This window comes from Xiphophorus maculatus, chromosome 23 (genome assembly GCF_002775205.1).
Source record: "Xiphophorus maculatus strain JP 163 A chromosome 23, X_maculatus-5.0-male, whole genome shotgun sequence".
NCBI lineage: Eukaryota > Metazoa > Chordata > Actinopteri > Cyprinodontiformes > Poeciliidae > Xiphophorus > Xiphophorus maculatus.
Window position 1 is genome coordinate 18,694,404 of NC_036465.1, and position 27,958 is coordinate 18,722,361.

General features: G+C 39.6%; 1 protein-coding gene across 5 annotated transcripts; it reads left to right on the plus strand.

Annotated features, from left to right (window-relative positions):
• Positions 1 to 1,628: 1,628 nt before the first annotated feature.
• Positions 1,629 to 27,937, plus strand: kdm3b (lysine demethylase 3B). Of its 5 annotated transcripts, none has more exons than XM_014470132.2 (25): positions 1,629 to 2,140; positions 8,925 to 9,089; positions 12,179 to 12,292; positions 12,499 to 12,604; positions 15,194 to 15,318; positions 16,255 to 16,314; positions 16,643 to 17,338; positions 17,997 to 19,176; positions 19,263 to 19,479; positions 19,563 to 19,777; positions 19,877 to 20,029; positions 20,130 to 20,237; positions 20,467 to 20,594; positions 20,690 to 20,987; positions 21,067 to 21,320; positions 21,480 to 21,752; positions 21,852 to 22,035; positions 22,140 to 22,230; positions 22,790 to 22,920; positions 23,016 to 23,135; positions 23,490 to 23,513; positions 26,242 to 26,381; positions 26,504 to 26,680; positions 26,775 to 26,909; positions 26,994 to 27,937. In XM_014470132.2, exons 1-25 carry the CDS (start codon positions 1,931 to 1,933, stop codon positions 27,072 to 27,074), a joined length of 5,385 nt encoding a protein of 1,794 aa, XP_014325618.1. In that variant the 5' UTR covers positions 1,629 to 1,930; the 3' UTR covers positions 27,075 to 27,937. The 5 variants fall into 5 exon arrangements, with proteins under 5 accessions (XP_014325618.1, XP_023184246.1, XP_023184245.1 ...); XM_023328478.1 differs by having other exon boundaries at positions 21,852 to 22,023; XM_023328477.1 differs by having other exon boundaries at positions 20,693 to 20,987.
• The last annotated feature ends 21 nt before the right edge of the window (positions 27,938 to 27,958 follow it).

Here is a 27,958-nt window from a genome sequence, read left to right on the forward strand (position 1 = left end):
GTAATCCCATATTTATAAATATCTCCTGCCATAAGAATTAACCAACAGGCTGAATTGATATGTGAAGCTTCTTCAAAGACCAATGTGCAGATATTTAAAAGAATGTCAGATTGGCACACAGTCATGTAAAGAAATTTGACATTAAATAATCACGAGAAAAGCTCACAGATTGATGCATATTCTAGTTAGCTACTGAAAGACAGTGACTTAACTGCACTTAAAGGATGGAGAGTTACCTCGTTTTACTCACTAAGCAACAAACATGAAAAGAAATATATATCTTTTTATTATTTCCTTTATTTAACCAGGTAAACAACATTGAGATCTAGATCTCATTTTCAAGAGGGACCTGGGCAGAAGTCTGCAATACACAGCATCCTGATTACAAAATAAAACTAATTAATATATATGCACAAGTGTAAAACAATAGAAAACAATTTAAAAGCAGTGACACTGTTTAATAGAATCTCTTTGCCTGTTTTTAAGAACCATTCAAAATAAATCCAGTGAAATCAGTTCTGACATCTAGAGTTCAGACTGGAGCTGATTCCAGGCCGTAGGAGCCATCACACTGAATGCTTGCTTCTCCCTTTTAGTTCCAAAACGTGGAACATGCAAAAGAAAAATGTTATTTGAGCGTAAAGAATGGGAAATAACAGCTCTGTGTAAGTTATTTCCCATTCTTTACGCTCTAATAACATTTTTCTTTTGCATGTTCCACTTGTTTGAACTGAAAAGGGGAAGCCAGCATTCAGTGTGATGGCTCCTACAGCCTGGAATCAGCTCCAGTTCCCTGCTAAGAAAAGTTAGGATACCCTACCCCCTAAAAGCTAACGTTACCCAATTTGCCTGAAATAGCTTGAGTTAGGAGGCTATTGTAACCATCTACAAGTCTCTGACATCTGTGTGAGGAAAGGTTTTGCTGCTTTTCACCTCCAGGTGAGATTTTAAGAGGTTTCTTCCATGTTCAGCCCCTGTACTGATCCTTACTTGTAGGACAACAATTGGGATTAATAAAGCTCCCTTTATAAAAGGGATAAGATGTCTTATATTTGTCAATATATATATATATTTTTTACATAATAAACTTGAAATGTGTATTGTTTTTGTATTTTGCCATCTGCCATTTTATTGTATTATTCTGTTAGCAGCTTACTTCACAAATCAGTGAAACAAAACAGCACCCCCTAGTGGTCACAATCAATAGCATTCCATAATCACAACTGCATTCGTACTGCTGCAATTAACGCTATTATTGCTTATAACCAGTGGTGGGAAGTAACGAAGTACTTCGTCACTGTACTTAAGTACAATTTTCATGTATCTTTACTTAAGTAGATTTAGCAGTGGATACTTTCGACTTTAACGCCACTACATTTTACAGTACGTATCTGTACTTTCTACTTCACTACATTTCTACAAAACCGTCGCGTTACTCGTTACATCCAAATCCCATTTTGGTACAATGTGAGGTTCAGGGACTTAACGTGGAAAATCAAGGATTTTCTTTCTTTGATTCCAGGTGAGAGGCTCCCTGAATAATAACCACTGCGGGAAAGTAACGCCTTCGTCTTCCACTAGGGGTCAGTGTTTCTTCATATTTTCTCTGTCTCCGCAGTGCTGCCAGTCTACCAGGAGGAGTGCGTTTGATTGTTGCAGGGCTCAATGGCGGACAGAGCAGGATAGTCGCGTTAACACCGAGGACAAAAACGTTTCGACTGGGAGATTTGTGGTCCGCCGCCGCCGCGTATCCCCGGGAACAGCGACCAAAACGTGCTCAGTTTTGCATTAGCTTGAACTACAAAGCAGTCGCAGCTGGTTTCTCCTCGCCTTTTTGTTACGGTAGCTTCCTTGAGTTCCCATCCCGAGCGGAGAAGTTCAACTGTTCATGGTGGCTCACTGAAGGCTGTTAGCGCTTTGTAAGCAAACCATGGGGGACTCTCTCGAATTGATCGGGAAGCGTCTTATTTTGCTACTCGACGACAGCAGGCCCGCCAATGGATCAGAAACGGAACAACCTGCCTGGGCCCGGGACTGGCTCCGAGGAACGGTGCGGGCGGTGAGCGTCATCGGCCTGGCCGCTCCGGAGGGTAGCGAAGGAGGGGAGGCGACAACGACAAGCACGGCTGCCGGACTCACAGTCAGTATTTACATTCAGGCGTTTCCGTATTGCGAAGCTAAATATCAGTCATTTTCTAAAATGCAACGTGTGCTAAGCGGTTCAATGTGTGTTCCGCTTAGTGGAGCTTGTTTTTACCCACCAGGATCGGGAGATTTATTGTTACCTGCTGCATAAATTTAGATCTCAGCCCGCTGCGTGTTGCAGGCAGAGAGGCGAAGCTAAAATCGAGACCGGGGATTTTCTGGCCTTTGCTTTGTTCGGTTTTCTTAGCTTCTGGATATCTAGCTTCAAGCAATGTTGTGTGTGACCTTGCAGCATTTACTGTTAAAACACTTAAGATCCAGAGTTAAGAGAAGCGTCGAGCATTTTGTAGTAAATCGGAGATAATATCTGTGCAACCATTACAGGCGATCAATTCTGCCCGTCAGCTAATGTTAGTCCTCTTGAAGGCCAGAAGAAGTTCATGAAGGGGCGAACCTGAAATCTCTCCCACCTTGTTTTTTGACCTAGATTATTTAGTATGACACGGCTTATAAAAATCTGAATGAACGACGCTGACATTTTGAAGCTGTGTTGATTCAACACTGCAGATAGAGCCAATGTAAGGTGGTGGTTGTAGACCAACATGACAGAGGGAAGTCAAACTAATGCTTATCCAGAATCATATAAACAATTGATGGCACTGCTCAAATATAGGATTCAAAAAGTTGGTCTTTTAAAAGTGTGAGTTATTTTCTTCAACAGTATATACAGGGAAGAATGCTGCATCATGACATAGTTTTCAATCAACTTGCTGTACATCTTATGTGATGAACTTCCACGAAAGTTGTTGCCAAAGTTAGTAGTTGGAATAGATGGGGTCGCCACGTTTTCTAAAAATTTGTTAAATTCGTTTGAAAGAGCTTTAAAATGACGTTTTAATGACACCATGAAGATTTGTGTTGGTTAAAATAAGAAGACTTTAAAGCTGAAATTTTGGAATCTATATCAAGACAGAATAAACATTATCTCTAAAATATTCAATTAGTTGTTGCCAATAAGGAAAATGTCTGCGTTTTTAGTTATCACAATTAATATCAGTTAGTTGATGTGTAATTGTCCTTGTCAGCCAAAGGTCATGTTTGTTGCTACAGATGATAGTTCCACCATGAAAAGCAACAACAAAATGTGTTTAAACAAAAATTATATTCAACTTGCATTTTTTTCCCAATTAAACATTCTAGTTAAATTCTGAAGTTAAGTCCAAGTTATTTTGAACTGTTGATTGAATCTGGACCTTGTGTGCGCCAGTTTAGCAAGTGCTTGTATGACAGATCAGTACTGGCAAATATCGACAGACTATTTGATTGATTTACAAACGTCAACAACAAGTCCTGACTATGTTAATAACAGAAATGAAAGAAGTACGGTAACATTGTTCATATGCATACGTTATTGGAAATTTTGAAAACTGCAACCCAAAATAGCAGCTAAAAAGCTGGGGTTTATTAGGTCACTGTGTAGAAAGAAAGAAGCATATTCTGGTGATTGGAGAACAAACAGCAACTCGTTTCCACTAAGCGGTGCAGCATGCGTTGGTACGCTATTTTGTGGACTCTGACTGGGCAGGTGGGCCTAAACCCAAACACCTAACGTGGCATCTTACTAGTATTAAGGACAAACCTGTCGCAAGCAGAGCCGTGTTTCTGTCTCCCAATGATCAGACTGAGTTGTGTTGCGCTAGTCGCTCCACTATAACCATACCGAGGTCCTAAGGACATACAACTGAAGGGGATCCAGGAAGGCTGCGGTACCAGTCGGCTGTATGGACTACTTTTACAATTAAAACAAAGTAGCGTACTGAGCCGCGCCGAGCCGTACCGCTCAGAGGAAACAAAGCGTAACGTAACGGAGTGTTCAAAAAAGACAAATGTTCAACTTTGATTTTTTTACATCTTATGAAGACCCACGTGCATCTGTAAATGGAGTTATACTACCAACATGTGCAAAATTCCTGATGGAATACTTGGTAGGATATTACGCATGCAAATTTTGAATGCTAATAATTTATTTGCTAAGAGCTGTGTTTGTTTGATAAGGGGTAAAAATCAGTCACATTTCGTAAAAGTGCTCAAGTGGTGATCAGAATCACAGTGATTTGAAATGTAAGGTCTTTAAAAAATAATGAGCAACTAAAGTATATGTAAGATTTTTATTTTATTTTTTTTAATCTGCCTACTGGTGCAGTTTTTAGCACTTTTGCCGTGCAGCACGAAGGTTATGGGTTTGAATCCCAGCCTAGGTACTTTCTGCAAGAAGTTTACATGGTCTCCTGTGTGTATGCTTGGTTTCTCTCCTGGTACTCTGGCTTTCTCCCAGATTCCAAAAACAGGACTGTTAGATTAATTTATCTCTCTGAATTGTCCTTAGGGGTGAGTGTGTGTGCACATGGTTGGTTCTCCTGTGTGTCTCTATGTTGCTGTGATGAACTGGTGACATGTCTGGTGTGTACCTCACCTCTCGCCTGATATCTGGAGATAGGGACTAGCCCCTCTGTGACCCTGCAAGAATAAGCTGTTATAGCCAATGGATGGTTACTTATCTCCAAAATATAGTAAAATGTTGACCTGCCAAGAGAAATAAACTGATTTGCAACGGTAAAGTCAGTAGGTATGAAAAACTTTGTTTAGAGCTACAGTATGGAAGTAGGTTGGGAATACGAAATGGGTTTAAATATTTGCAAAGAAGCCAACCAATACCAAACCAGGTGATATTAAGATTTAGGAAATTCACCACAATATTGAAATAAGTTCAAGCTACAGTAGTTGATCAAACATATGCTTTTTTTTTTTTTTTTGCTTGTTTCTGTGATTTAAATTCATTTTTCAACATCTTAATTTGTGAGTTAAATGACATTTTGATCTAGTTTTGTGTCGTCTCTGCAAAGCCTTCTGCTCCCTCTTTAAATGATGAACAAATTAATAAAATTAACCCATATTTCTTCATGAGTTGTAAGGCAAAAATGCAAGTCAGCTTTTACTTTACCTCAACCTATTTGTGACTGAGATTTTTCCGAATTGCATTGATTTAGCTTGTCTTTTCACCATTAAATCATTTTAAACTCACAAGCCAGTAATGTGCTTTTAAAGAACCAAAGAGTTATAGTTTACTAGGAGTCATTTCAGTGGGAAGGTGATTTTTGCTTAAAGTTTACTTTTCCCTTTTCCACTGTCCTTGTGGCATGTGTACTGATGTAGATCGATCCAGAAATGTTATATTGACTCATAAATTTGTTAGTAATTCCATATCCAAACCATAATACAGCAGATGTAAGTTGTAGGGCCTGTCTTGAATGTTGATCCCAGAGGCCTAATAACTCAGAGCTATTTTTAGTTGGATCCTGCACTGCTTTAAATTTAGTCTTGGTAAAAGATCACAATGCAGCAGGAGGTTCAACAGTCAGGCTTTTCTTGGCGGATACTGATTTAAAAATTGCCATCGAGGTCTGACCTGCCCTCGTAATAAACTCAGAAAGGTGCATAGAATACAGGATGTTTGTTGAAGCTTTTTAGTTCACCAGACTTTCTGGGAGTTCTTAGTTTTGATGCATGGATGGGGAAAAAAATCTCAGTTTTTAGCTTGAGAATTTAAGATGAAAGCTCTGGTCTCTGCAAGATTGATTGGTGTAACTCTAAACCCAAATATTTGTATCAAAGTGACTGAATTTAGTATGCAGATGTAATATAAGAAATGAGGGGGATAAATAACAAAATGAATTGCACACTGAAGTCTTACAGAATATCTTTGTTGGACCATATTAATATTTTGTATTGCCAGCGCTCAACTACAGTTTATCAACATCATGGCCCAGAAACCCCAACACCTCGGGTTAATGTGGATATGCATGCGTCCTCCTTGTTTTCATAATAATATCAGAATATCACCACTTTAAAAGTTCCAGTGCAGTTCGACTTGAGGCAGAGCTGACAGATATTAAGCATTTTACAATCTTAAATGTCAAGAAGAAATCTTCAAAGGCAAATCGGCACAAAATGGCTACAACTGAGAGGGCAGTTATGCAGGGAATGTGCTTTTCATCAAAAGAAGTTGCATTTAGCATGGGTTTTTATTACTCTTCATCCTTCCAGAGGACGGGGAAAAAGAAAACAAAGAAGTGAAATTGTTCATCGTTTAGAGACTTCTGAGCCATCACAGATGTCTCTAACCACAAACATTATGACTGTTAGAGAATCCATCTTTCGGCTTGCTGAGCCTAAACCACATTAGTGCAAAGTTCTCCATGCAAAGCAAAAACTCACTGCAGGCAATATGACAGACAGGATTATATATAAAAAAAATCGATTTAACTTTGTGGAGAAACGACTGCTCCATTCTATCTGCACTATTCACTTTTATCATTTAGGTTTGTGTAATATGGAAGCGTATCTGTAGAACAAGTCTACTCTTTGTTATGAACTATGTCCATTGTCTATTACTGATTTTTGACACATGGGCATAAGCTGACGAATATAAGAAAATAAAAAAACTGTGAAATTTAGTAAATTTTAATTATTGTGCAGAATATTGTTTTAACTGTATTGACATTGACTATAGCCAAATCTAAAACAAGTGACAAAAAAGTCTGAAAAAAACAAAACATAAGGCAGAAAAAACATCCTCCACTATAAAATTGGGAATTGTCCCATATTTTGGCTCTTTGATGCATATTCATTCATCCTTGGTCTTGGAGGCACACTGCCCCGCATGTTTTAGATGTTTCCCTGCTTCAGCGCACCTGATTTCAGTTGATGTCTGATTAACAGGCCTTTCCTGAACTGCAACTACCTGAATCATGTCTGTTAACGCAGGGAAACGTCTAAAACCTGCAGGGCAGTGTGCCTGGAGGACCAGGGTTGAAAAACACTGCTTTAGTGCATCTGTTGGTAACAGTATTAACACAAAAGCAGATTAGCAACGCCATTCTCTTAACTGACCAGGTCAATATCTCAGTACATGAATAGACTTGATTCTCAGATTAAAATGCAGTCATTCTCAAAAATCAAGTTTTAGATGATGATCGGTCTGTATCAGCATATCTTGCATAATCAACAAACATTGTTTTGCCTCTGGATGCATATTGTGCCTTAGGAAGTAATTTGCTTTAAAAATTTAATATTTTGGATTAAATTGCCATGGCAAACAGGAATGAACTCTGGGGATTACACGGTGTAATGGGATTTTTACTGGAGAGCCTCCCTCAAAGCAAGTATTGGATGAATGTGTGTTGCTCTGTTTATGGGGACAGAGAGCTCCATAAAGAATTCCCACGTTGATAGTTTTTTCTTCTGTTTGTTGCCTTTTACTGGTAATTTATTTTTTAGTGTTATGTGTAACGCTAACGAAGCATGCAGTTTCACCTGATCAGTTTGCATTTGACACCTTTTAATAAGCAATAAAGAACTCCGTGTAAAACTCTGTGGTCAGTTTGAATACTTTTTTGTATTTTAAGTAAATATTTGTGTGACTTGATTTCAAATAACACAAAGTTTGGTATTGTCTTTAAACGAGAGTCCAGTAGCAGGTTCTGAATTTATAGAACCTGATGAACTCTAGTCTCTGTTCTCTTCCTTATTTCTTCGAAAGTGTTGAAATCGGCTCTCATTGACATAGTCACATGACAAAAATTGCGTCATTTGGTTTTCTTGCACCCACCATCCCTTCTCAACACCAGGCCCTGGTCAAACTATTTCGACAGAGCTCTGTGGGAAGTGTTTTGTGATTGGTCAGAAGTTTATGCAGAAATTGCTTGGACAGCAATGTTGATATTACTCTTCAACTAGTCTGCTTCCACTATCCGTTTTGTTTAATGTGGAGAGGAATGGTTCATATTTGTACAATTCTTCACTAAATAACTACAAAGTTTGTCAAATGGCTAAGAACTCCTGGAAATTACAGCGTCAGTGCCACAGAGGAAGCCGGCTGCAGAAAGGTTTGTTGCTGGGAGGGCGTTCCCCAGATGGTCTGAGCTGTGTATGAAAGGTGTGTGGGAAATTGAACATCCTGTGACCAAACGTTGACTGTTGGGCTTCAGATGAGGCATGGGAGAGCTTTTGGGGTGAGAAGCTTGGTCAGCCAGCAGGTTCTCAGAGTAGAGCAACCAGTTGATGTTAGGACGCTGCAGTGGTGAGGTGTTTCAAACATGCTCCACCAAGAGGAGATCCAGAGGAAGACCCAGGACTCACTGGAGGGACTATGTTTCTTAACTGGCCAGGGAACACCTTGGGATTTCCCCAGAGGAGCCGGCCCAAGAGGCTGAGCAGAGGGTAGTCTGGGTCTCCCTACTTAGGCTGCTGCCTTCGCTACCCGACCTCGAATAAGTGGAAGATAATTGATGGAAATGCACCAAAAACAGAATTTAACTGACAGGAGAAATATACTGTATTGCTGGTCTTAATTTATAATATATATATTTCTATAATTGACTATTTGTTTCAACATTGACCAATTCGTGTAATGTCTTGTGGGTGCGTTTATCCACATTGGTGTCATTTGTTTACCATCAACCTGCTATAAGACTACAGTTAAAAATTAGCTCTTGTGACAAAATGTGGCATAATTACATAACTGTTTAATGTACTTATGTTTATTAATATGCATGGCCCCTTATTAAATAACTTCAAATGTTTTTTTTATGTAATTATCTCTTCTTTTACCCTCTTGTTTAATCTCTGTGGAAATGTTCGTAAATTTGTTCTGGTTTTCTTAATAAGAAACTGAGCACCAGTCCTAATATTTGTTTGTCCTTCTTGTTCACTAACTGCAGGTATTTCTTGAATTCGAAAATGGATCGCAGCGATGTTCGTGGGTGCAGGTGTATGGCGACGGAGTGAAAGCCGTGTTGGTCGAAGACTCGGTCGTTTGGGTCAGCCCCAGTGACAGTACGAGGGTCAGTGCAGTTCCAGGACCAACAACGCCTTGGCCGGCTCTGGTGAGTGGACAGTTTGGCATTTCAGATAATATGACTACTTAAGAACAATAATAATGTTGGGCTTTAAAATTCAATGAAACAGACAATTCATGTGGCCTATCTCATTGAAGGAGTAGAAGTTGTGTGCTGTTTGGTCAATTAGTAACCCTTGGTGTGTCTTTGGATGGGCTACATGTTGTACCTTTTGCAAGTTGTATTAGCCACATATTGCATAGTGCTTGCACATGGTCACAGCTTTATCTGTGGTAAATCATTGCTAGGTGGGATTATTAAATAATGAATTATACTTGAGAGTGACAGTTAACGTATTTTACTACTTCATGTTGGAGATAGAAAATCGCAGTACGTGTTGTGTGTCAAGTCACTTTCACTACAAGTTATTCAAACAGGGACTTGATAAAGCACTAAACAAGTGCAGTCCATTTACCATATTAGTCTTGACCTGACTCTTTCTGACCAATGAATGAATGCTGTTGATGTGTCCTCTAGCTCTGAGCTAAAGTAAAGTTTTCTCTGTTTCTTTGGGCGGGCATATTGCTTTCTTTTTGTTAATAGATTGTCATGAAGAAAGAGTTTGTCCAACTTTAACTAGCATGCTTATTTTGAAGAAACTTGGGCTTTTTTAGTTTAAAACATCTGACAAAATGTCTTCACTGGTATAACATTTTGAAGTTTAAGCTTGGAGTCAGCTAAAGGTGGTCATGTGTATATAATATGCACACGTGGTGAGACCGAGTTAATTTTGTGGTCTATAATTATTTGCAACTAATTGAATTTTAACCAAAAGCTATATATCAAAGTCAAAGTTTATTTATATAGCACATTAATAACAACCTCAGCTGACCAAAGGCTTTCACAAAAATCACATTACAGATAAATGGTAAAACAAAAAATAAAATTAAGTTTGGTTAAAAATAATAAGACCATCATAAAATGGCAGAAAATACTAAAAAACAATATAAATACAAACCATGGCAATATTGATCAAATAAGCAACATTTTGATTTCAAAAACCCTCTTCGCAGCTAAATAATCAAATAAATAGGAACATGAGCAGAACAACACATTTATTGTTTTCAATCTGTTATTTAGCTTACTCAACCATCGAATTAGTGCAAAGTGTTATTATACCCATTCAGCTTCAGTGATAGGCCATCTCTTATTTGCTTAACTTGCACACAACTACAGTCCTTTCCAGCATCAGCACCAGATGCTGCAATTATCCCCTAAAGGGCCACTTGTCATACATCTCTGTTTGTGGATGTTGCCTTTTGCATCATATTTACAGGTGTACTAGAAATGCACAAATGTAAAAAAAATGTGATAATTGCATTCATACTTTAGCTTACCAAAATCCATGTAATTGAAATGAATAGTCATCTAATTCTGTTGTTTTTATAGCTTTTGTTAGAAGAGAATGATGCTTTAAATTGTTTTCCACCCGCTTCCATGGAATTTGGTGCTGGTTAAGACGACACAAACTTTGCAACTTAGAACTCAAATTTTTAAGTGTTTTTATAGACATAAATATTTGCTTCCATAAGTAGTGATCATGTCCTTTTGGGGCTTCAACATGATCGTGTAGATGAAATGCTCTCTGAAGTCTTATTAGCTGCTCTGACAACAGGAGACACCTTGTCCTGCATGTCTTATAGCCTCAGTTGCTCTTGGTTGCCTTCGTTGTTTCAACACAACGGAAGCATTCACTTGATAACAGTGCTGTTCATTTATAAATTCCAAGTTTTTCAGATTTTTCAGAATACCCTCAGTATATTACTGAAAATAAAATAATTACAGTCTGTGCAAAGAAGGATATCTTTTATAGCCATCAAAACTAAATCTGAGCAGTCTTATAACCTATTAAAACTTCTTTGAAGGGCAATGAGTTTGTAGTTTCAGTTAAAATGAGAACTGCATCAATTTTTTTTAGGATTGATAATGAAAGGTTAAAATCAACACTACAAATTAACAGTTGAGCTTAGTTAGAGATTATAAAGGATAAGCAAGTATAACATGAAACAATAAGCAAGAATCAGATCTACTGTAAATCACCTAATGCCAACTTGCTAATGATAAGTGACATGCGGTGAGGTTCATAGCTGGCGAGGCACTGACTTAATCATAATCAGATTTACAAATATAGACCCCCTGCATGTTGTTGTTTACATAAGGAAATTTCGCACATGTGGACAAAGCTGGAGGGCAAAAAACTATTCTTCTACATGTCACGCATAGCCGCGCTGCCGCCGTAGAATAATTCCGTTAACTCAATCAAACTTGGACATGTAGATATTATTAATTTCGCGCTGTGCTCCACAGCAAAGGGAAAAACTGTTAAAAGTACAACTCAATAGCACTTCTTTCTGGCTTTCTGTATCGGCGCAGCTACGTGCAGACTCGTTGCCTTAGCAACTGACAACAACTCCACAAAAAAACACTCAAATATTTCCCACACAAAGAGCAGAACATTCAGTCTGTTGCAGTAGTATGGTTTTAGGCTTAATGTTGACTTTGCGATTATTAATAAGTGGTTGCTGTGGTAAGAGGAGAAAACTTTAAATATATCGCTGCACTTGTTGTACAAGAGGTTCGATCGGTTCTTGTGTCCAGCCACATGGCAGGAACAACACACCACACACGAACCGATTCCAGTCATAAACATCCCGATTCCAGAAGAAAATCCCATGAAATCCCCAACAGTGATAGTTTGTGGACTCATTTTAAGCGATAAAAGACGTAACAAAGAGAAAAGGCGTTGGATAAATGACGGTGTGAGCAGCCGCTCTATTTGCTGCATTAAGCAGTAAAATTGCCAAGCCTTGACCGATCTGTGATGGTAAAAAGGTTGGGGACCACTGCTTTATAGTACAAACTACAGGGGGAAAATACCAATATAAATTATTTTATCATTATATATTATTTTTCCATGATGACAGGTGAGGCGCCATTCCATTTTTCCAAGCTTATGACATTTCGAATAAATTAAGGTGTTGAAAGTTGAAAGCATGTTTAATTCAGTTTGTTGACCATTTTCTGTTTTGGGTTGTGCTTGAGCAGGAAGACTTTCTAAGTGCTTTTCTCTTGTGCAGGCTTTCCGCTCGCTGGTGGACAGAGTGGGTTTAGGATCACTGGTTCCTGTGGAGTATTTTGGAACAAAGAATTTTGAGTTTTTGCCAGATGACAAAGCTTTCCAGAGATTTGAGGTGAGTATTTCTTGTACTGTGATCTGGAATTAACAGGTAGAAACAAGGGAGTTACATTAAACCTTTTTTTCCCCTTCAATTAATGGTTGATTAAAAAATGTTGTTTTTCACCATTTACTAATATCAAACCTAATATTACTTTCTAATATAATCGGAGGATAAAATAAATGTAAGTATTCCATAACTGTGTTTTTGTGTTTGTGCAGGCTGATAAGGACATGAGACACCCCGTGTTGTTGGAGCAACCGTCTCTGCTGTCAGCCTTCTCCAGCTGGCACACTGACTTTAAACTGCAGGAGATCTTCAGGAAGGGTAGGAATCAAACTCACGCTTGATGTGGTCTCTGGGTTGTTCAGTCTTAACAGTGGAGCTATAATGTTTGGGCACAAGTAAAAAGGATTTGGCCCGGTTATAATGTTTTTATGACGCATTACAGGACCTTGTTCGGAGGGGCTGGCGATTATTCTTAATTTTCTAAATGTTGCTCTTCATAAATTCTTTTGTAATAGGAGGAGCCATTTTGTTTAATTTAATCTTCAGCACTTTCCTCAGTATTTGTAAGTCTTCACTAGCGTTGTTTATTGGTTTTGTTTCAAGAAAACAAAATAAGCAAAATCACTTTAAATTCCTTTACTGGCAGGAAAAGTATTGAACACAATTCTTTCTGTGTGCTTAGCTTTCTCCATTAGTTAGTGTATTATTAGGTTTCTATAAATGCAGGTAATGTTTGTCCTTAGATGAAAGACTCAGTGAAACACATTAGAGGTAATTTACATATTGAGCTGTTAGTCTGAGCTGAGCTGCACAAATTCTTTGAATGCTTGGAATGTCCTTTCTTAATGTGGGAGACGTCTAGAAGGCTCTTCAGTGTCTAGGCCTACACGTTTCATTGTTGGCAATTTAGGAAATATTTTGACTATGAATTGAGGGTGAATGAAATGGAAAAAATAGGATCACACTATTTTACATTGAAAGCACCAATTTATCATAATCTATGTGCATAAAAACTCAATTTCTACTCATTTTCTGTTTCAAAATCCCACATTTCCTAAACTCAGAATTCATACGTTAGATAAAATTGTGGACTTTTGAGTGCAAACCATAGTTAGGTTATATTGTATGCATGGTTCACAAAGCATTTAACAACCTGCTTTGTTGGTTTAATGGATAGCAGGGAGAGTTGAGGGTTCTTTCACAACTTCTCTGGCATCTGGACCAATTTAGTGTATCTATGTTTTAGAGTCTAGGACTGAAAAATCCTAAACTAAATACAGATTCTTCAAGGCACATCTGTAACAAGGGTTTTTTTTTTTTGTTGTTGAATTCAAATGCTTCTAATTTTAAAAAAGTGTCAAAACCGTGTCCTACTTTTTTAATCTTTAGATGAGTAGGTATTTATTGTTGAGCAGAGCAACAACAAAAGTTATGAGGTGACAAATTAACTATAAAAGATGTCCTCTCTATATAAATTGGGGTAAAAAAAGTTTTCATGATGTTTTTATTTTGTGGATAATTTTATTGCAAAAAGTCTAGAAATTATTTTTCTAAACATTTGTTTTCATATACTAAATTGGGCAAATGATTACATTTAATTTTCTGCTTCTCAAGACTATGTAGAAATATTAATAAACAGCATAATATAGTTAGGAACATTTCTGCAGGGATTTGTTCAAGTTGGACAACCTGTACATGATTGACTCTTTACACCAGGTCTCAGACGTTGGAGCCACGCTGAAATCTAAAAGTTAACCCCCCCCCACTCAAACAACATGCTATCATACCACATGAATCTGCCCAGAATGGAAAGGAAAATAAAACAGAGTGTGCACAAGACAAGAAGAGCAATAGACACAATCTGCCTCACAAAAGATAAGCCTTTCTCCTTTGACCTCCCTCATCTCCCTTCCCCAACAATAAAATAAAAATTAAACTTGCTCCATGACTGCAGCACTTTAATGACATTATATAATTGATTTTGGAGATGGTGCAGTAGCATTTTTTAAATTTAAATATATGTTCTACTGCAGCTCAGTCCGCTAGCAGTTTGCTCATCAGCACATTTATGAAACTGCTGATTATTGGATAAAGTTGGTTCTCATCTTGGATTGAAAGAAGCTAATGATTAACTCCCTACAACACTAAATTCAGATTCTTGTAAATTATTCCACAGAAAGAAATGATGTTCATTCTCAGACCTGGTACCTGTAAAGATTAACAGGTTCACAACAGGTTCACACAAACTTCACTCATGACATATGTGAAACATGAGCACTGAGGAAGTTCAACAAGCAGCAGTACGGCCAGGTGCTCCGACTTAATCGGTTCATTTAATTGTCATCTCTATTTAAAGTTGTTGTTTTTTTCATAAAGCAGAACTTTTCAGATGTTATTTTGCGTTAAAAGATTTTCTTTTGGGATTTGCTAAAAATGGTTGAGGTTGTCTTATCCATTTATAATTTTTCTGTGATTAAAACCAGTAATAGTGGCAATAGTTAGTCTGAAGCCTTGCATGTGTTTAAATAGGTTTCTCTCTAACGCCTCTTAAGGAGAGCAGAATGCAGAACCAGTCGGGCTACTTGTTGTAAAAAAGTTGCCATTCCTGTTAAACACATTTGAGGTTTTCTCAATCTTTTTCAGGGCACAAAAATGCTAGTGTTTTTTTTTTTTTGTCTTCAGCAGAAATTGGAAATTAATTTTCATTCTGTTTCTTTTCTTTTTTTCTTTTTTATCACTGAACATTTAATCATTCTGCAAAACTGAGAATCATGTGTTGGTTTCATAGAAATATATAAAGTAACTAAAATGGCAAAGTTGTATGCAAAGGAGTTTTGTAGAGTAAAATTAACCTTCTCTCCTAAATTCATTGATGATGTTTCATTTTTATCTCATTGTTCTTGTCAGGCTCGTTCCCCATCCAAGGACGCAGAGTCCGCGTGTACCAGCCTGAGTTTGAAGATTGCTGGGCTTTTGGACATGTCTCACAGCACGACCTCATCTCACATGTTATGGAGATTACGCTGGATAAGGTGACACACTTTAACACATTCATGGTAAAACCAGTTTTAAATTCTTTGTAATTCTTTTTTTTGTTTGTTTGTTTTAAATTTTAGCACAAGGGAAGTCCTGAACATGTCTTTTGGTTATGTTCAGCAAGACAAAGTAGAAAAATACAATTTGTTCATTTAAGTGTTTAAAACTGATGCTATTCATATAACAGTTCAACAAACTTAAAGTCAATGCAACACAAAACATTTTCTGTCTGTCATAGTTTGGATCTGCAGGATTGTTTGTTTATTACATGATGCACATTTTTCTAAACTTAGTGAATCTCATTTAATTCTGCAAATCCTTTGGTGTACAGAGAAGTCTTTAAGGTGCTAAAATGAGTCCAAATCATCAACCCTTTGCCACCGTGATTGACCGTTGGTGTGATTTGTTTGTGGTGATATGATAGTTGCTTTCTGTAAAATTTCCTTCAGATTATGGGCAAACACTTCTCCCATAGTCTTGTCTGTTCAAAGTATGTTGTTGCCTCAGTCCTGTTGTTTGTTCAAATGCACCTTTGTAAACATTCAGAAGTGTTCTTTGATTGTCTTTCAGTAATTTCTTCCTGTCATAAACTGAACATTTTAACAAATATGTGTGTTGTTGAGAGATAATTCATTTATTGAATAGTTTTTCCAAACTGATATTTATGAAAAACTGAATATAATTACCTTTCAATCAAAACGGTAAGCATTGCAGCTGAAAAGAAATGCTAAATTCTTAAAACTCAAACTTTCTATTAAAGTATTTGTTTTTGACATAAAGAATTGTCATAATTGAGCCTTGTGTTTTATGCTATGTTTAGTTTAAGTCTTTAATTTCTTGTAAGGACTCCTGAGAACAAGTCTGACTCCAGCCAGACTGTCTGCTGGGGGTTAATTTGTGAAAGGATCTCACACTGTTTTCTTCCCCTCCAGGGAAAAGAGAAGCAGATGGTAGATCCTCGTGTAATACATGTCATGCTAGCAGAAGAGGAGGTAAGTTTGTCATTAGTGTTATTGGGAAGCTTTCTACAGCATGAAGTCAGCTCTGCTTTCGCTTCTTTTTCTTGTACGGAGTACTGCCTCTGTCATATTGGTTATTTTTTACATAAAGTTTTAAACTTGTATTTTGCATGGTTTTTTAGAGAAGATTTTTTTTATTTGCTTTTTGTGTCTGTTCAAAATATGTGAACAAAAACTTTTCTTTCTCTTAGTGGTATTTTTTACTTTGTGTATTTGGCTAAAAATACCTATATTGTGATTGGTTTACTGAATCCAGTATTGTCAGGTGAAGAACTAAATTTCCCCATTGTGCCCCTCTTAGCCTGGTAACAATGGACAACGAAAGAAGGACAGTGAAGCAATGAAGGGAGACGGACGCAGACGTAGGACTGCCTCAGAGGATGGTGACGATTTGAACTTGAAACGGTTTAAAGGAGCAGGAAACTCTGAAGCAGGAACTCAAAACTGTGGGGATTCCAGCAAAACTCCAGAGGAAGGCGTTGGGATCTGGGCCGGAGACTCTGAAAGAGTCAGCAGCTCCACCAAAAACGGAAACCCCTCAGAGGGAACCTCTCCTCCAGGAAGCGTGTCCTCTCCCAACACAAACTCCTCGATTCACTTGGACCACTCTAATGCTTCTTCACCTCTGTATCCTGCCCTTGTCAAAGAAAATGGGCGCCTATTCTCTCCACAAGGAGCAGCAGACTCAACCAACAACACTTCTCATCCTCCCAACCCTCCCCCTCTCAAACCAGCTCCTTCCCCTTTCTCTACCACATCTTTTCCCTCACTGGGGCAAATGCCAGTCCTGGTCCATGGTGCTCCAGCCCCAAAGGCTTCTCCATCCCCCCAGCCAGACCGAGAGGATGCCCCCCAGTCGGCTTTCTCTAAAACAGCTGCTCTCGTTTCCCCGGGGCCCGTCACCATTTCTTGGTCACAGGACAGCAGACCCAGCGTTTCTCTGTCTACGTCGATGGGGTTCAGTTCTAAAGCTCCCACCTGGGGAGGCCAGACAGAGGTAAGCGGCTCCATGAGGTTAATGCTGGCTGCACTGTTACACTATCCTGGAAAAGTATTCATATGCCTTAAACTTTACTGGTTTTCATTATGACCATGAAGTTCAGGGTGTTTTATTTGGCTTTTATGTGGAATACTAACACAACATAATACATATAAAGGTGATGTGAAAGGAGAAGGAGGTGCATGATTTCAATTCTTTCTTAAAATTATCTGAAAGATGCGACATGCAGTTTTATTCACCTCTGCAAGTCTTGCAAGGTGACATACAGCTTCACATTGCTTGACAAAAATTGTCCATTCTTTATAAATTAGCTCAAACTCAGATTAGAGTCAGTGTGTTGTCATGATGCTGCCACCACCGTGTGTCATTTTGGTGATGTACCGGGGTAGGATTGTGGTTATGCTTCACTCTTTCCATTTTGAAATGATGAAGAACATTAATTCATGAAATGATCAAAGACTGTAAAGATACAAAAAGAAAATAATCAGAACAATATTGGTCGATTTCTAATCTATCAATATATTTGTTGCAGTTTTTAGCAATAGTATCCTGATGTGAGGAAAGATTCAAGGGACATGAATGCTTCTCCAAGGAACTGCATACGTTGTAATTACAACTACAATATAGTAATTCACTGGTTTATTTTTATTCCCAGGGTTCTAAAACAACACCTAGTTTCCGTTTGTCTCAGGCGACCCCCACGGCTCCAGTATTTGGAGATGTTGCTTCCCAAACCAACGGCGCTCCCACCACTACCACAGCTTCCCACGACACCACGAAGCCTTTTGGCTTCGGCTTCAGTGGAGCCAAGAACGAGACCCGACCGCCGCAGGACCAGAACCTCTTTTTTCAGTGCATGACCCAGAATTCTGGCACCAGCTCCAATCTGACAACCGGTCAGACTCAAACTAAGGACACTAATTACTTCACTGCTGTGTCTGAGAGTCTGAGTAAAGAGCCAGCAGCTCTTTTCATGCCTGCAGCCTCTACTGAAGGGCTGAAGAAGCCTGAGCAGCCCAAAGTGCCTGAGGCCCATCCTTTGGGAAATGGTGCTTTCAACATACCATCAGCCTTCCAAGGCGCATCTGCAGGTGCACGGGGCCCTGGCCTAACGATTGGTGGTCTTGGGATGGCCTCTGGAGCCCAAAGTGCTATTAAGAACAACAACAATAATAATGGAACTGCTGAAGGGAGTTTAGGGAAACAGTCCAGTTTTAACTCCTCAGATCACCAGAACATTTTTCTGCAGGCCTCTAAAGAGTCTACTAATCCTTTTCTGGCTTATGGGGACAAAAACTCTGCATCACCTTTTGTTGGCCTCTCTGGGACAGAGCCACAAACTCTGGGTGTTTCTGTGGACAATAAGCCTAACCTGTTCACTATGGCCGAACCACCTAAAGGCATTCTGTCCAGCTTCACAGCACCCTCAGCCGCAGCTTCAGTCAGCTCTTCCACCACAACAATGCCACCTCAGACTCTGCAGAGTGAGATGGCCATGACAAAGAAGGACGAAGAAGTCGTAGAGATGCCACCCTCTACATCAGGTTGTCTGATGATGGGAAGTAGCAGCTCTGGAGAAATGAAGGAAACAGCTCTATTGTTTGACCAGAGTCAGCCACAGAAGTTTAGCCTCGAAGACCGAAGCCAGTCATCCAAGCGCGACTCTGATTCCAGCACCAACAGCGACCTGTCGGACCTCAGCGAGAACGAGGAGGGCCTGGAGAAAGATCAGATCCCCCCAGGGCTATCTCTTCCCGCTAAGGATGGATCCATCCAGCAAAAATCTAAAGTCCAGGTGGCTCCCAAGAGCCGTCCGCGTAACAAATCTTTTAAAGGTGCTTCTCATTCATTTTCATAGACCTTAAAGTTTTTATCAGAAGCTAAGTTGGTGATAGAGTTAACACTGCCTTGTATTTTCCAGTGGGCCAGTCTGTACTGAAAGACCAGAGCAAAGTGCGCCGTCTGAAGCAGTCAGGTGAGTCCTTCCTCCAGGATGGCTCCTGCATCAGCGTGGCTCCTCACTTGCACAAGTGCCGTGAGTGTCGCCTGGAACGTTATCGGAAGTACCGAACCACGGAGGATGACAGCGAGGATGAAGATGACCCGAATGTGGCCTGCCGTTTCTTTCACTTCAGGAGGTGAGACCAAAGTGGTTTGATGGCATGTTGTTTCCTCCATCTTGGGACTAAATTTAAATTTTTTTTTTCCTGCCTTCATCCAGGTTGGCTTTCACACGTAAAGGTATACTGCGTGTGGAAGGCTTCCTCAGTCCTCAGCAGAGCGATGCCATGGCGATGGGTCTCTGGTTACCTGCCCCAGCGGTCCAAGAAGGCCTCGACCTCGACACATCTAAGTACATCCTGGCCAACGTGGGAGACCAATTCTGCCAGTTGGTGATGTCTGAGAAGGAGGCCATGATGATGGTGGAACCTCACCGTGAGTCTGAAAGTCGTCTCACACCTCATCTTGAGGTTTGTCCTCTTGTTTTATTTGTCTGTGATCTTAAATAAATCTTATTTTTCCATGGTTTTTCAGAGAAAGTGGCGTGGAAACGTGCCGTGCGAGGTGTTCGGGAAATGTGCGACGTATGCGAGACAACCTTGTTCAACATCCACTGGGTCTGCCGCAAGTGTGGCTTTGGAGTGTGTCTGGACTGCTATCGGCTCCGCAGGAACAGGCCAAGAGAAGGTAGCTTATTAACTAGAGTTTTGGGAACAAACGTATGTTCACTCAAGTTATTTTGTGCAATATTCTTGCTTTGCTTGACTTTTTGCAAACCTCGTTTTAGATGTGGATGAAACCCCAGAAGACGAGGTTTTCTCTTGGTTAAAGTGTGCCAAAGGCCAACCTCATGAGCCTCAAAACCTCATGCCAACGCAAATTATACCAGGAACAGGTAAAATAAACAGCCTGCCACATGTCTATTGAAGACACATAATCCTAGTAGACCTGAGTATTTTATAGTAGGTTATTTTTAACATCCCAAAGGACAGTGAAGTGCAAAAGTCATAAAGTGGTGTTTGAATGATCAGCATCCTCACACATTCTAAACCTATTGTGTAAATATCATGTCTTGTAGGTATGAAAGAGATGCAAGGACTGATTTTTTTGTCTTTCTGCTTCAGCTCTTTATAATATAGGTGACATGGTGCATGCAGCAAGGGGCAAGTGGGGTATTAAAGCCAACTGCCCCTGTGCTAGTCGACATACAAAGTCACTAGTCCGCCCTACCGCCCCCAATGGGATTTCACAGGTGTGTTTCCTTCTCCCACTGTTTTTATTGTTTTGTTTTATTCTGCATTTGTTTTTAATTTTTCAACTTTAATGCATTGTTTTTGTTTATTTTAGCAGTCTACATCCAGCAGCGGAGGTGGCCTTACAGTTTTATCTGGTGCTGGCGCTACTCCAAAACCAGAGGCAGAAACGTCAGTAATCAAAACGGAGAGCATGCAGACGGCAACACCTTCAGACAGCGGGGGTGGGGGAACTGTGGGTAGTACCAGTAACTCTGTTATTAGTACATCCACTCCCTGTATTGTCACACAGTCCTCTGCCAAGGACACCCGTCCATCAGGAGAGGGCAACAGTTCTGCTCTGCACTGGCTTGCAGACTTGGCCACACAGAAAGCCAAGGATGACACCAAGGGTACATAGGAAACGCAGAACCAGGAGTCAGATAAAAAAATCCTTAATCGGCTTCAGTTTTAACGATCCTCTTCTTCCAGAATCCGGCTCACTTCGCGCCATGATGAGTAGAGAAAGTCGGCCTCCCTTTGGGCTGGACTCGCTTAGTGCCCTTTCAAAGCCGCCTGCTTCCAGTCCGAAGCTCTTCAACAGCTTGTTGCTCGGACCAAGCATAACCCAGTCCAAACCGGAGGGGTCGAGCCTCCGTGACCTGCTCAACTCTGGACCGGGAAAGCTGTCTCAGGGGCCTGGAGAGAGCAGTGTACCATTCCCCTCTGTTTTTACCTCATCAAGTGTATGTCCAGGTTTTCTGATCTTCCTTGTGCAGAAATAATGCTTTTAATTTAAACGCCACCTACAAGATTGGAAAATATCACTGCCACCTACTGGCGAATAATGTTTCAAATGTCCTGCCTTAATAAAAAAGCAAATTTTTTATTATTTGATGATACAGAGTGACAAGATGAAGAGCAGCCTACCAAACTTCCTGGATCACATCATCGCCTCTGTTGTGGAGACCAAGAAAGCAGAGGGCCGGCGCTCTGTGACCTCCGAAGGTGGCGAACTTGGAGTGCTGGGAGCCCGTAAAGACGGCGTAATGGGTCTTAGTGTTTTGGAACCACATACCTCACACTCTTGGCTCTGTGATGGGCGACTCCTCTGCCTACAGGATCCTAGCAACAGCAACAACTGGAAGATCTTCAGAGAGTGCTGGAAGCAGGGACAGGTAAGAATCACAGAGTATAAAATAGTTGAAATGGAAATCATCCCTGTTGGTGAAAGATGGGCTGACAGGTCGTCTTGATATGTTTGGGTTCTTTTCCAGCCTGTGTTGGTGTCAGGAATACATAAACGGCTAAAATCCGAACTGTGGCGGCCCGAGGCATTCAGCGAGGAGTTTGGGAACCAGGATGTAGATCTGGTCAACTGTAGAAACTGTTCCATCATTTCTGATGTAAAGGTGCGAGACTTCTGGGACGGCTTTGAGACGATCTCCAGTGAGTGCAAAAGTACAGTGTGTTTTTCTCATACATCAGTTTAAAATGACCTGTAGAATAGGTGAAGCATGCAGTGGATGTTGTCTTAATGTCTTTAATGTCTCCTCTGAGTGTAGAACGACTGCAGGACAATGATGGCAGACCGATGGTGTTGAAACTAAAGGACTGGCCTCCAGGTGAAGACTTCAGAGACATGATGCCCACAAGGTGAGGAAACTAAACCTGTGTTGCTTTTTAGTTCCAGAAATTTTGGATATGTAACATTTTATTTAAAAAAATATTTACATGTAGTTTTTCATCCTAAAATTTTTGGTAGTTGTTTTAGAATTTTGATCATTTAAAAATTGCCATGCAAATTGGCTTTTACTAAATAATTATTTCCAAGTTATGGTAGTTGTAAAGTTTGGATTTGCTGATGATGATTTTCATTGATTTTGATTTCCCTTTAATAGTTATGACTGTTTTTAGCATTTCTACTAATAGTGATCATTAATTATTTGTATTGCGTTCAGAGAAGTTCTGACTAGGGTTGTCATGATGCATAACTTTGAAACTCTATACTGATACTAAGAAAACTACTTTACCAATTTTGATACCACTGCAACATTTTTAAAGGTAGAGAGGTTTCTTTCAAGTTGATAGAAAATATGTAATTAGTACAATATAAATATGCAATATTTATTTTTGCAAAACAGTAGACAAGATAACAGCTAATACATATTTCAGTAAAACAACTTTGTAAGATATTCCACTTTCTTTTTTCCAGGTTTGATGATTTGATGGACAATCTTCCTTTGCCTGAGTACACAAAAAGAGACGGCCGTCTTAATCTCGCTTCACGGTTGCCCAACTTTTTCGTGCGTCCTGACCTTGGACCAAAGATGTACAACGCCTATGGTAAAAATGATCACCTGGTGACATTTCTTCTCTGTGCAGTTTACGTTCCTTTTCACCTTCTTTCTTTCTTCCTTCAACTCCCCCAATGTCTTTAGGCTTAATTTCAACTGAGGACAGGAAGGTCGGAACCACAAACCTCCATCTGGATGTGTCTGATGCTGTCAACGTCATGGTGTATGTCGGCATTCCTCATGGAGAAGAAAACCAGGAGCAAGGTCAGTAGATTTAAGGGGACTTTGTTTCTTTATCCCTTTCCCCCCTACACAGACACTCACTGCTTTAGTAGTAGACACCATAACCACAGCTGAGCTACGAACTATTCATAAAAAATGCTTGTTGATTAAAAATATGTTGCAAACAGAATTGATTCTACAGTATTTCAAAGTACCTTTTCCCACCAGTGGACAAAATAGTATTTTATGTGTATTTGAAAAAGCTTTGTTAAAATCCATTGTTGAGGATATTTTAACATTTAGTGGTTCCAGGCTTAATGTGCTTGGAAAGGACACTGGAGGCACCCTCCAGTGGGTCTCACTTATTTACATTGTGGTAAAATTTCTCCTTCACAGAGGCGGAAAACTCTGGATACCAAGGTCTGTAGACTTTCAGTTGTATCACTTGCGTAGCATGCCCTTCTTCTCAACTAACTCCCCCTTTTCACACCTGCGCTTCATCTTCCTGTATTGTTGTGCAGTAGGGGCCAGAGCACCGGGATTCATCCCTCAGTTTGTATTGTTGCATGTCTGTAAATTTCTGTGTGATGCAACCGTCACTATGGTAAATAACAGCGGACGTAAAGATTCTTATGTGCTTCTGGAGAACCGTGTAAAGGTTAATGTTGGTTTCAGGGTTGGGTTTCAACTCCCGTTTACAGCAAAACAAGTTAAGTGAACTGGTCTGGCTTCAGATGTTCTGTAGCTGTTGTGGGATTGTTTTCTCTTCCTGTTTACTTTGGGTGTACAGTGCTCTGGTCCTTGGACTGGGAGAGTAGTATGAACGAAGGGCATCTAGAGCTGGCATTCCTGTTTCCTTGCAACCTTTTTTACACGAACAAAAACACGCTCGCATACATCAAAAGATGGACTTTGGATGTTAGCAGAAATAAAAGGTAGATCACTCTGTTTACAAATGGTCTGATGGGTAGTATGAAGTTTATTATATGATAATTGATGAATTACAGACCCGTTACTCACCAGCTGCAAACTCCCGATACCTGATTTTTTCTTCTTCTTTTTTTCCAAATCAAGTTGTGCAAACCACAACACTCTTCAGTGTGGGCATTGTTACTCACTAATTTCAAATTAAATGTTTTTACTTCTTTCCAAAAATATTGTTCAGTCAAAATGTCATGTTAACAGGCTGTAGTTTCATCTAGAAATCAAGAGTAGACTGTGGATATGAAAGTTGTCAGTAAATGTGATTGTGTAGTCTGTAAATTGTCCTTTTGCCTTTGTGGTTCTCAACTGGTCTGGCCACAGAATACATATATATTTGACAAATCTTCAAAACATATAGTTGTTTTAATTTTACTTCACAAACTGGAGCGTTAGCCTTCATCCAGGTTGGCTTTCACACGTCAAGGTATACTGCGTGTGGAAGGCTTCCTCAGTCCTGTGATGCTACTGAGACAGTTTTTGTTTTTACAAATAGTATTTTTTGTGACCAAGCAGAAAGTCTGTGCAGGCATCCATCGTGTTTCTCCTTCTTCCCTCCTCATCTTCCTCCTCCTCATGCTTCTCCTCTGCTGGTGTTAGTGTTGATGTCAACATCAAATCCCCTTACGAGTTTTCATTTCTGCTCATAGACGGAGCACATAATAGCATTAAAAACATTAACAGTTAGGAGTGTCTCCTTGACATGTGAGCTCTGTAATACATTTTTAACATAAGGTAACATTTGTATTTGAAACTGAAATTATAGCGCTACAAGGCAGTAAGTGCAACAAAATAAAAATAAAATCAGCAATATTTTTTAGTTATACCCGAAGTGGCACACATGATCTCCAGTCTGAACCACATAAGGACTTTGAGTACCTTTTTTTTCTAGGTCATTTACCTCCTGAAACTCCTAATGGGATAATATTTGTTTAATTAAAGATTGCTGTAGGTGTTCCTCTTTTTTAATGAAAGCACAAACATCTTTTGCTTAACTGTCACACTTCTTAAAAAATCTGATATTTAAGCTTCCACAGCAATTGTACCTGCTTAAATTATGTCATTTATTGTAACTGGTATCATTTATTTGTGGCTAAAAGAGAGCTACTTCTATGCAAACAACCACACAATGCTGCTCTAAACAGTATCTGGACAAACGAATACTGTTGGTCATATGAAAAGACAAATTTGGGCCATTCAGTAACAGTCCAGTTTTTTTGCTAGTAGAGATGTCTCTGATGTCGTCTCTGGTGAATCGGAACAAGATATGTTTTATTGATATACTGGATCTCTGAGTGTGGTTGTTGATGCTGTGAATCCAGCTGTAGCTCACCCCTTGGTAAGCTACAAGAAACTTAAGAAATTGTTTCTGCTCAATAATCCCATCAAGGTTGCATAATGTTGGATCTGTGCTCAGTTTGTATTTTTCCTCTCTGTTAAACCTCTAGAACCCGACGGACCCACCGGTGGGTCCGTCGGGTTCTAGAGGTGCTTGGATACTGAAAACAGGGAGTTTCTGAAACACTGATCATCAGTGTCTTATTCTCATTTCGGACGCTGTTAACATTCAACCAGTGATTGTGTTTGTTCTAAAATGGTCATATCATTTTTATATTAAAAATCTTAACATTTTCTGAGGAATTGAGTTTAGGGCTCACGTTTTCTGAAACCCACAATAAATAAAATGACTTGAAAGGATGTATATTATATACCACACAAAGTAATAATAATAAAATGTCACTTTTTGAAATGGAAAAAAAAGTATAAATTAACACAATAATGTAATTTATTGAGAGGCATCTGCTTAAACTGACTTAGCACTGCCTGAGAAATCCCATTGGGTCAGGAGGAACCAGTTGAGAACTACATCTTTGCACCATTCTTGTTCAAAAGTACGACAAATGGATACTAAATACTTTTCTAAATAATGTTTTAACAGAAAATAAATGTGGATTTTACCCTCTTAATCAGCTTAATGATGGTTATTCCGACATGTAGGACTAGAGCCGTAGTTCAAGGAATCGCTAAGAACTAAAGTTTAAAACTCTAATATTGCAAAAGTCAGACAGAAAGAACTCAGATGTGAATATGTTTATGTAGAGATCTTACTGATGGACGTTTGGCATTCTGTATGTCTCTGTCTTGTTTCCTCTCTTTGGTTCTTCAGAGGTCATGACCACCATCGAGGAGGGCGATGTGGACGACATGACAAAGAGACGGGTACACGAGGGGAAAGAGAAACCCGGAGCTCTCTGGCACATCTACGCAGCCAAGGATGCCGAGAAGATCCGTGAATTACTCCGCAAGGTTAGCACCCACTGGTTCCTCAAGATACTCTATTCACAAAATGATCATAAAGTAAATGTCAAACACTTTTTTAAAGCTTCTTAACATCTAATTGTTTTTTTTCTCTCTGTGCCCCATGTCAGGTGGGAGAAGAGCAGGGTCAAGAGAACCCTCCAGACCACGACCCTATTCATGACCAGAGCTGGTACCTGGACCAGGGGCTCCGGCGCCGATTGTACGAGGAGTACGGCGTCCAGGGGTGGGCCATCGTACAGTTCCTAGGCGATGCTGTGTTTATCCCTGCTGGAGCGCCTCACCAGGTCAGACACATGAGGGAGTTTTTTTATAGGAATTAACAGTCTGAGGTGTATCCCCTTCAGTGACGTAGCTCTCTTCCTGCTGTGTTCCTATCAGGTACACAACCTGTACAGCTGTATCAAGGTGGCGGAGGACTTTGTGTCTCCTGAGCACGTGAGGCACTGCTTCAGACTGACGCAGGAGTTCAGACACCTTTCTACGACTCACACAAACCACGAAGACAAGCTACAGGTTGGTTTTACTCATGTTTGCACACGTATTGCGATGTTGACGATCTAGCATTTGATGTTTCCTTCTTTGACCTGCTTTCTTCAGGTGAAGAACATCATCTATCACGCAGTGAAGGATGCCGTCGGGACACTGAAGGCTCACGAACCTAAACTAGCTCGCCCTTAGTCCTCAATGCCACTCTACTACGTACACACACACACAGCACACACCACATATCCACACATAAATGAAAACTGCAGAGTACAAAGTACAGATTGTGTGTGTGTTGTTTGGGGCAGTGAAGGTCTGAATTTTGGGGGAAATAACATTTCATTTAAGGGGGCGGGATTAGACAGGGAGGGGGCAAATCAGCGCTTTGATGAAGGAACTCCTTTGTCGCAGTACTCTTAAACTTGTCCAGTTGTTTTTACGTTTTTTTTTTTTCTTTTTTGATTAACATTGTATTTAAGGTCAGTGTGTTCTCTTGTTTTTGTTGTAAATGTAAAATGTTTGAGTAAGGGAGGGCAAAAAAGCTGACGTGCCTTCAGAGCAGAGGTTCAGCTACAATATAAGCAAATCACAAAATGTGAGTACTGGGTAACATTCTTATTTTGATGACATGCTTATGTTTTTCATTAGAAGCAAGGTTAACCAGTTTTTGTAGATTTTTCTTTTCTTTTTTTTTAAACATTTGATTATTTTTTGCCGTCTGTGGCTGCAATGAATTTGCAAAGCAGCCGATCAAGGGAAGCTGACCAAAGTTTTGTATTTTTAGTTTTCTTATTTCTCTCATTTAGAGTAAGAAATCTTCTTTTTTACGCAACAAGCTGATGATTAGATGAGCTTCAGAGGCGGCAATTTTTTCTTTTTCTTTTTTTTTTCTAATCCGTCTTTGTTCAGGAGGTTTGATAAACTACGGACTTCCATCTATATTGTTCAAGAATCACAGTTGCAGCTGAACAGAACTACTGGCCATTAACATTGTATCAATATATATATTGATCTTAGCAGTTGGATTTTTTTTTTCACAATAAAATTTACAAAAATAACTTTGTTTAATGCCTTTTCTG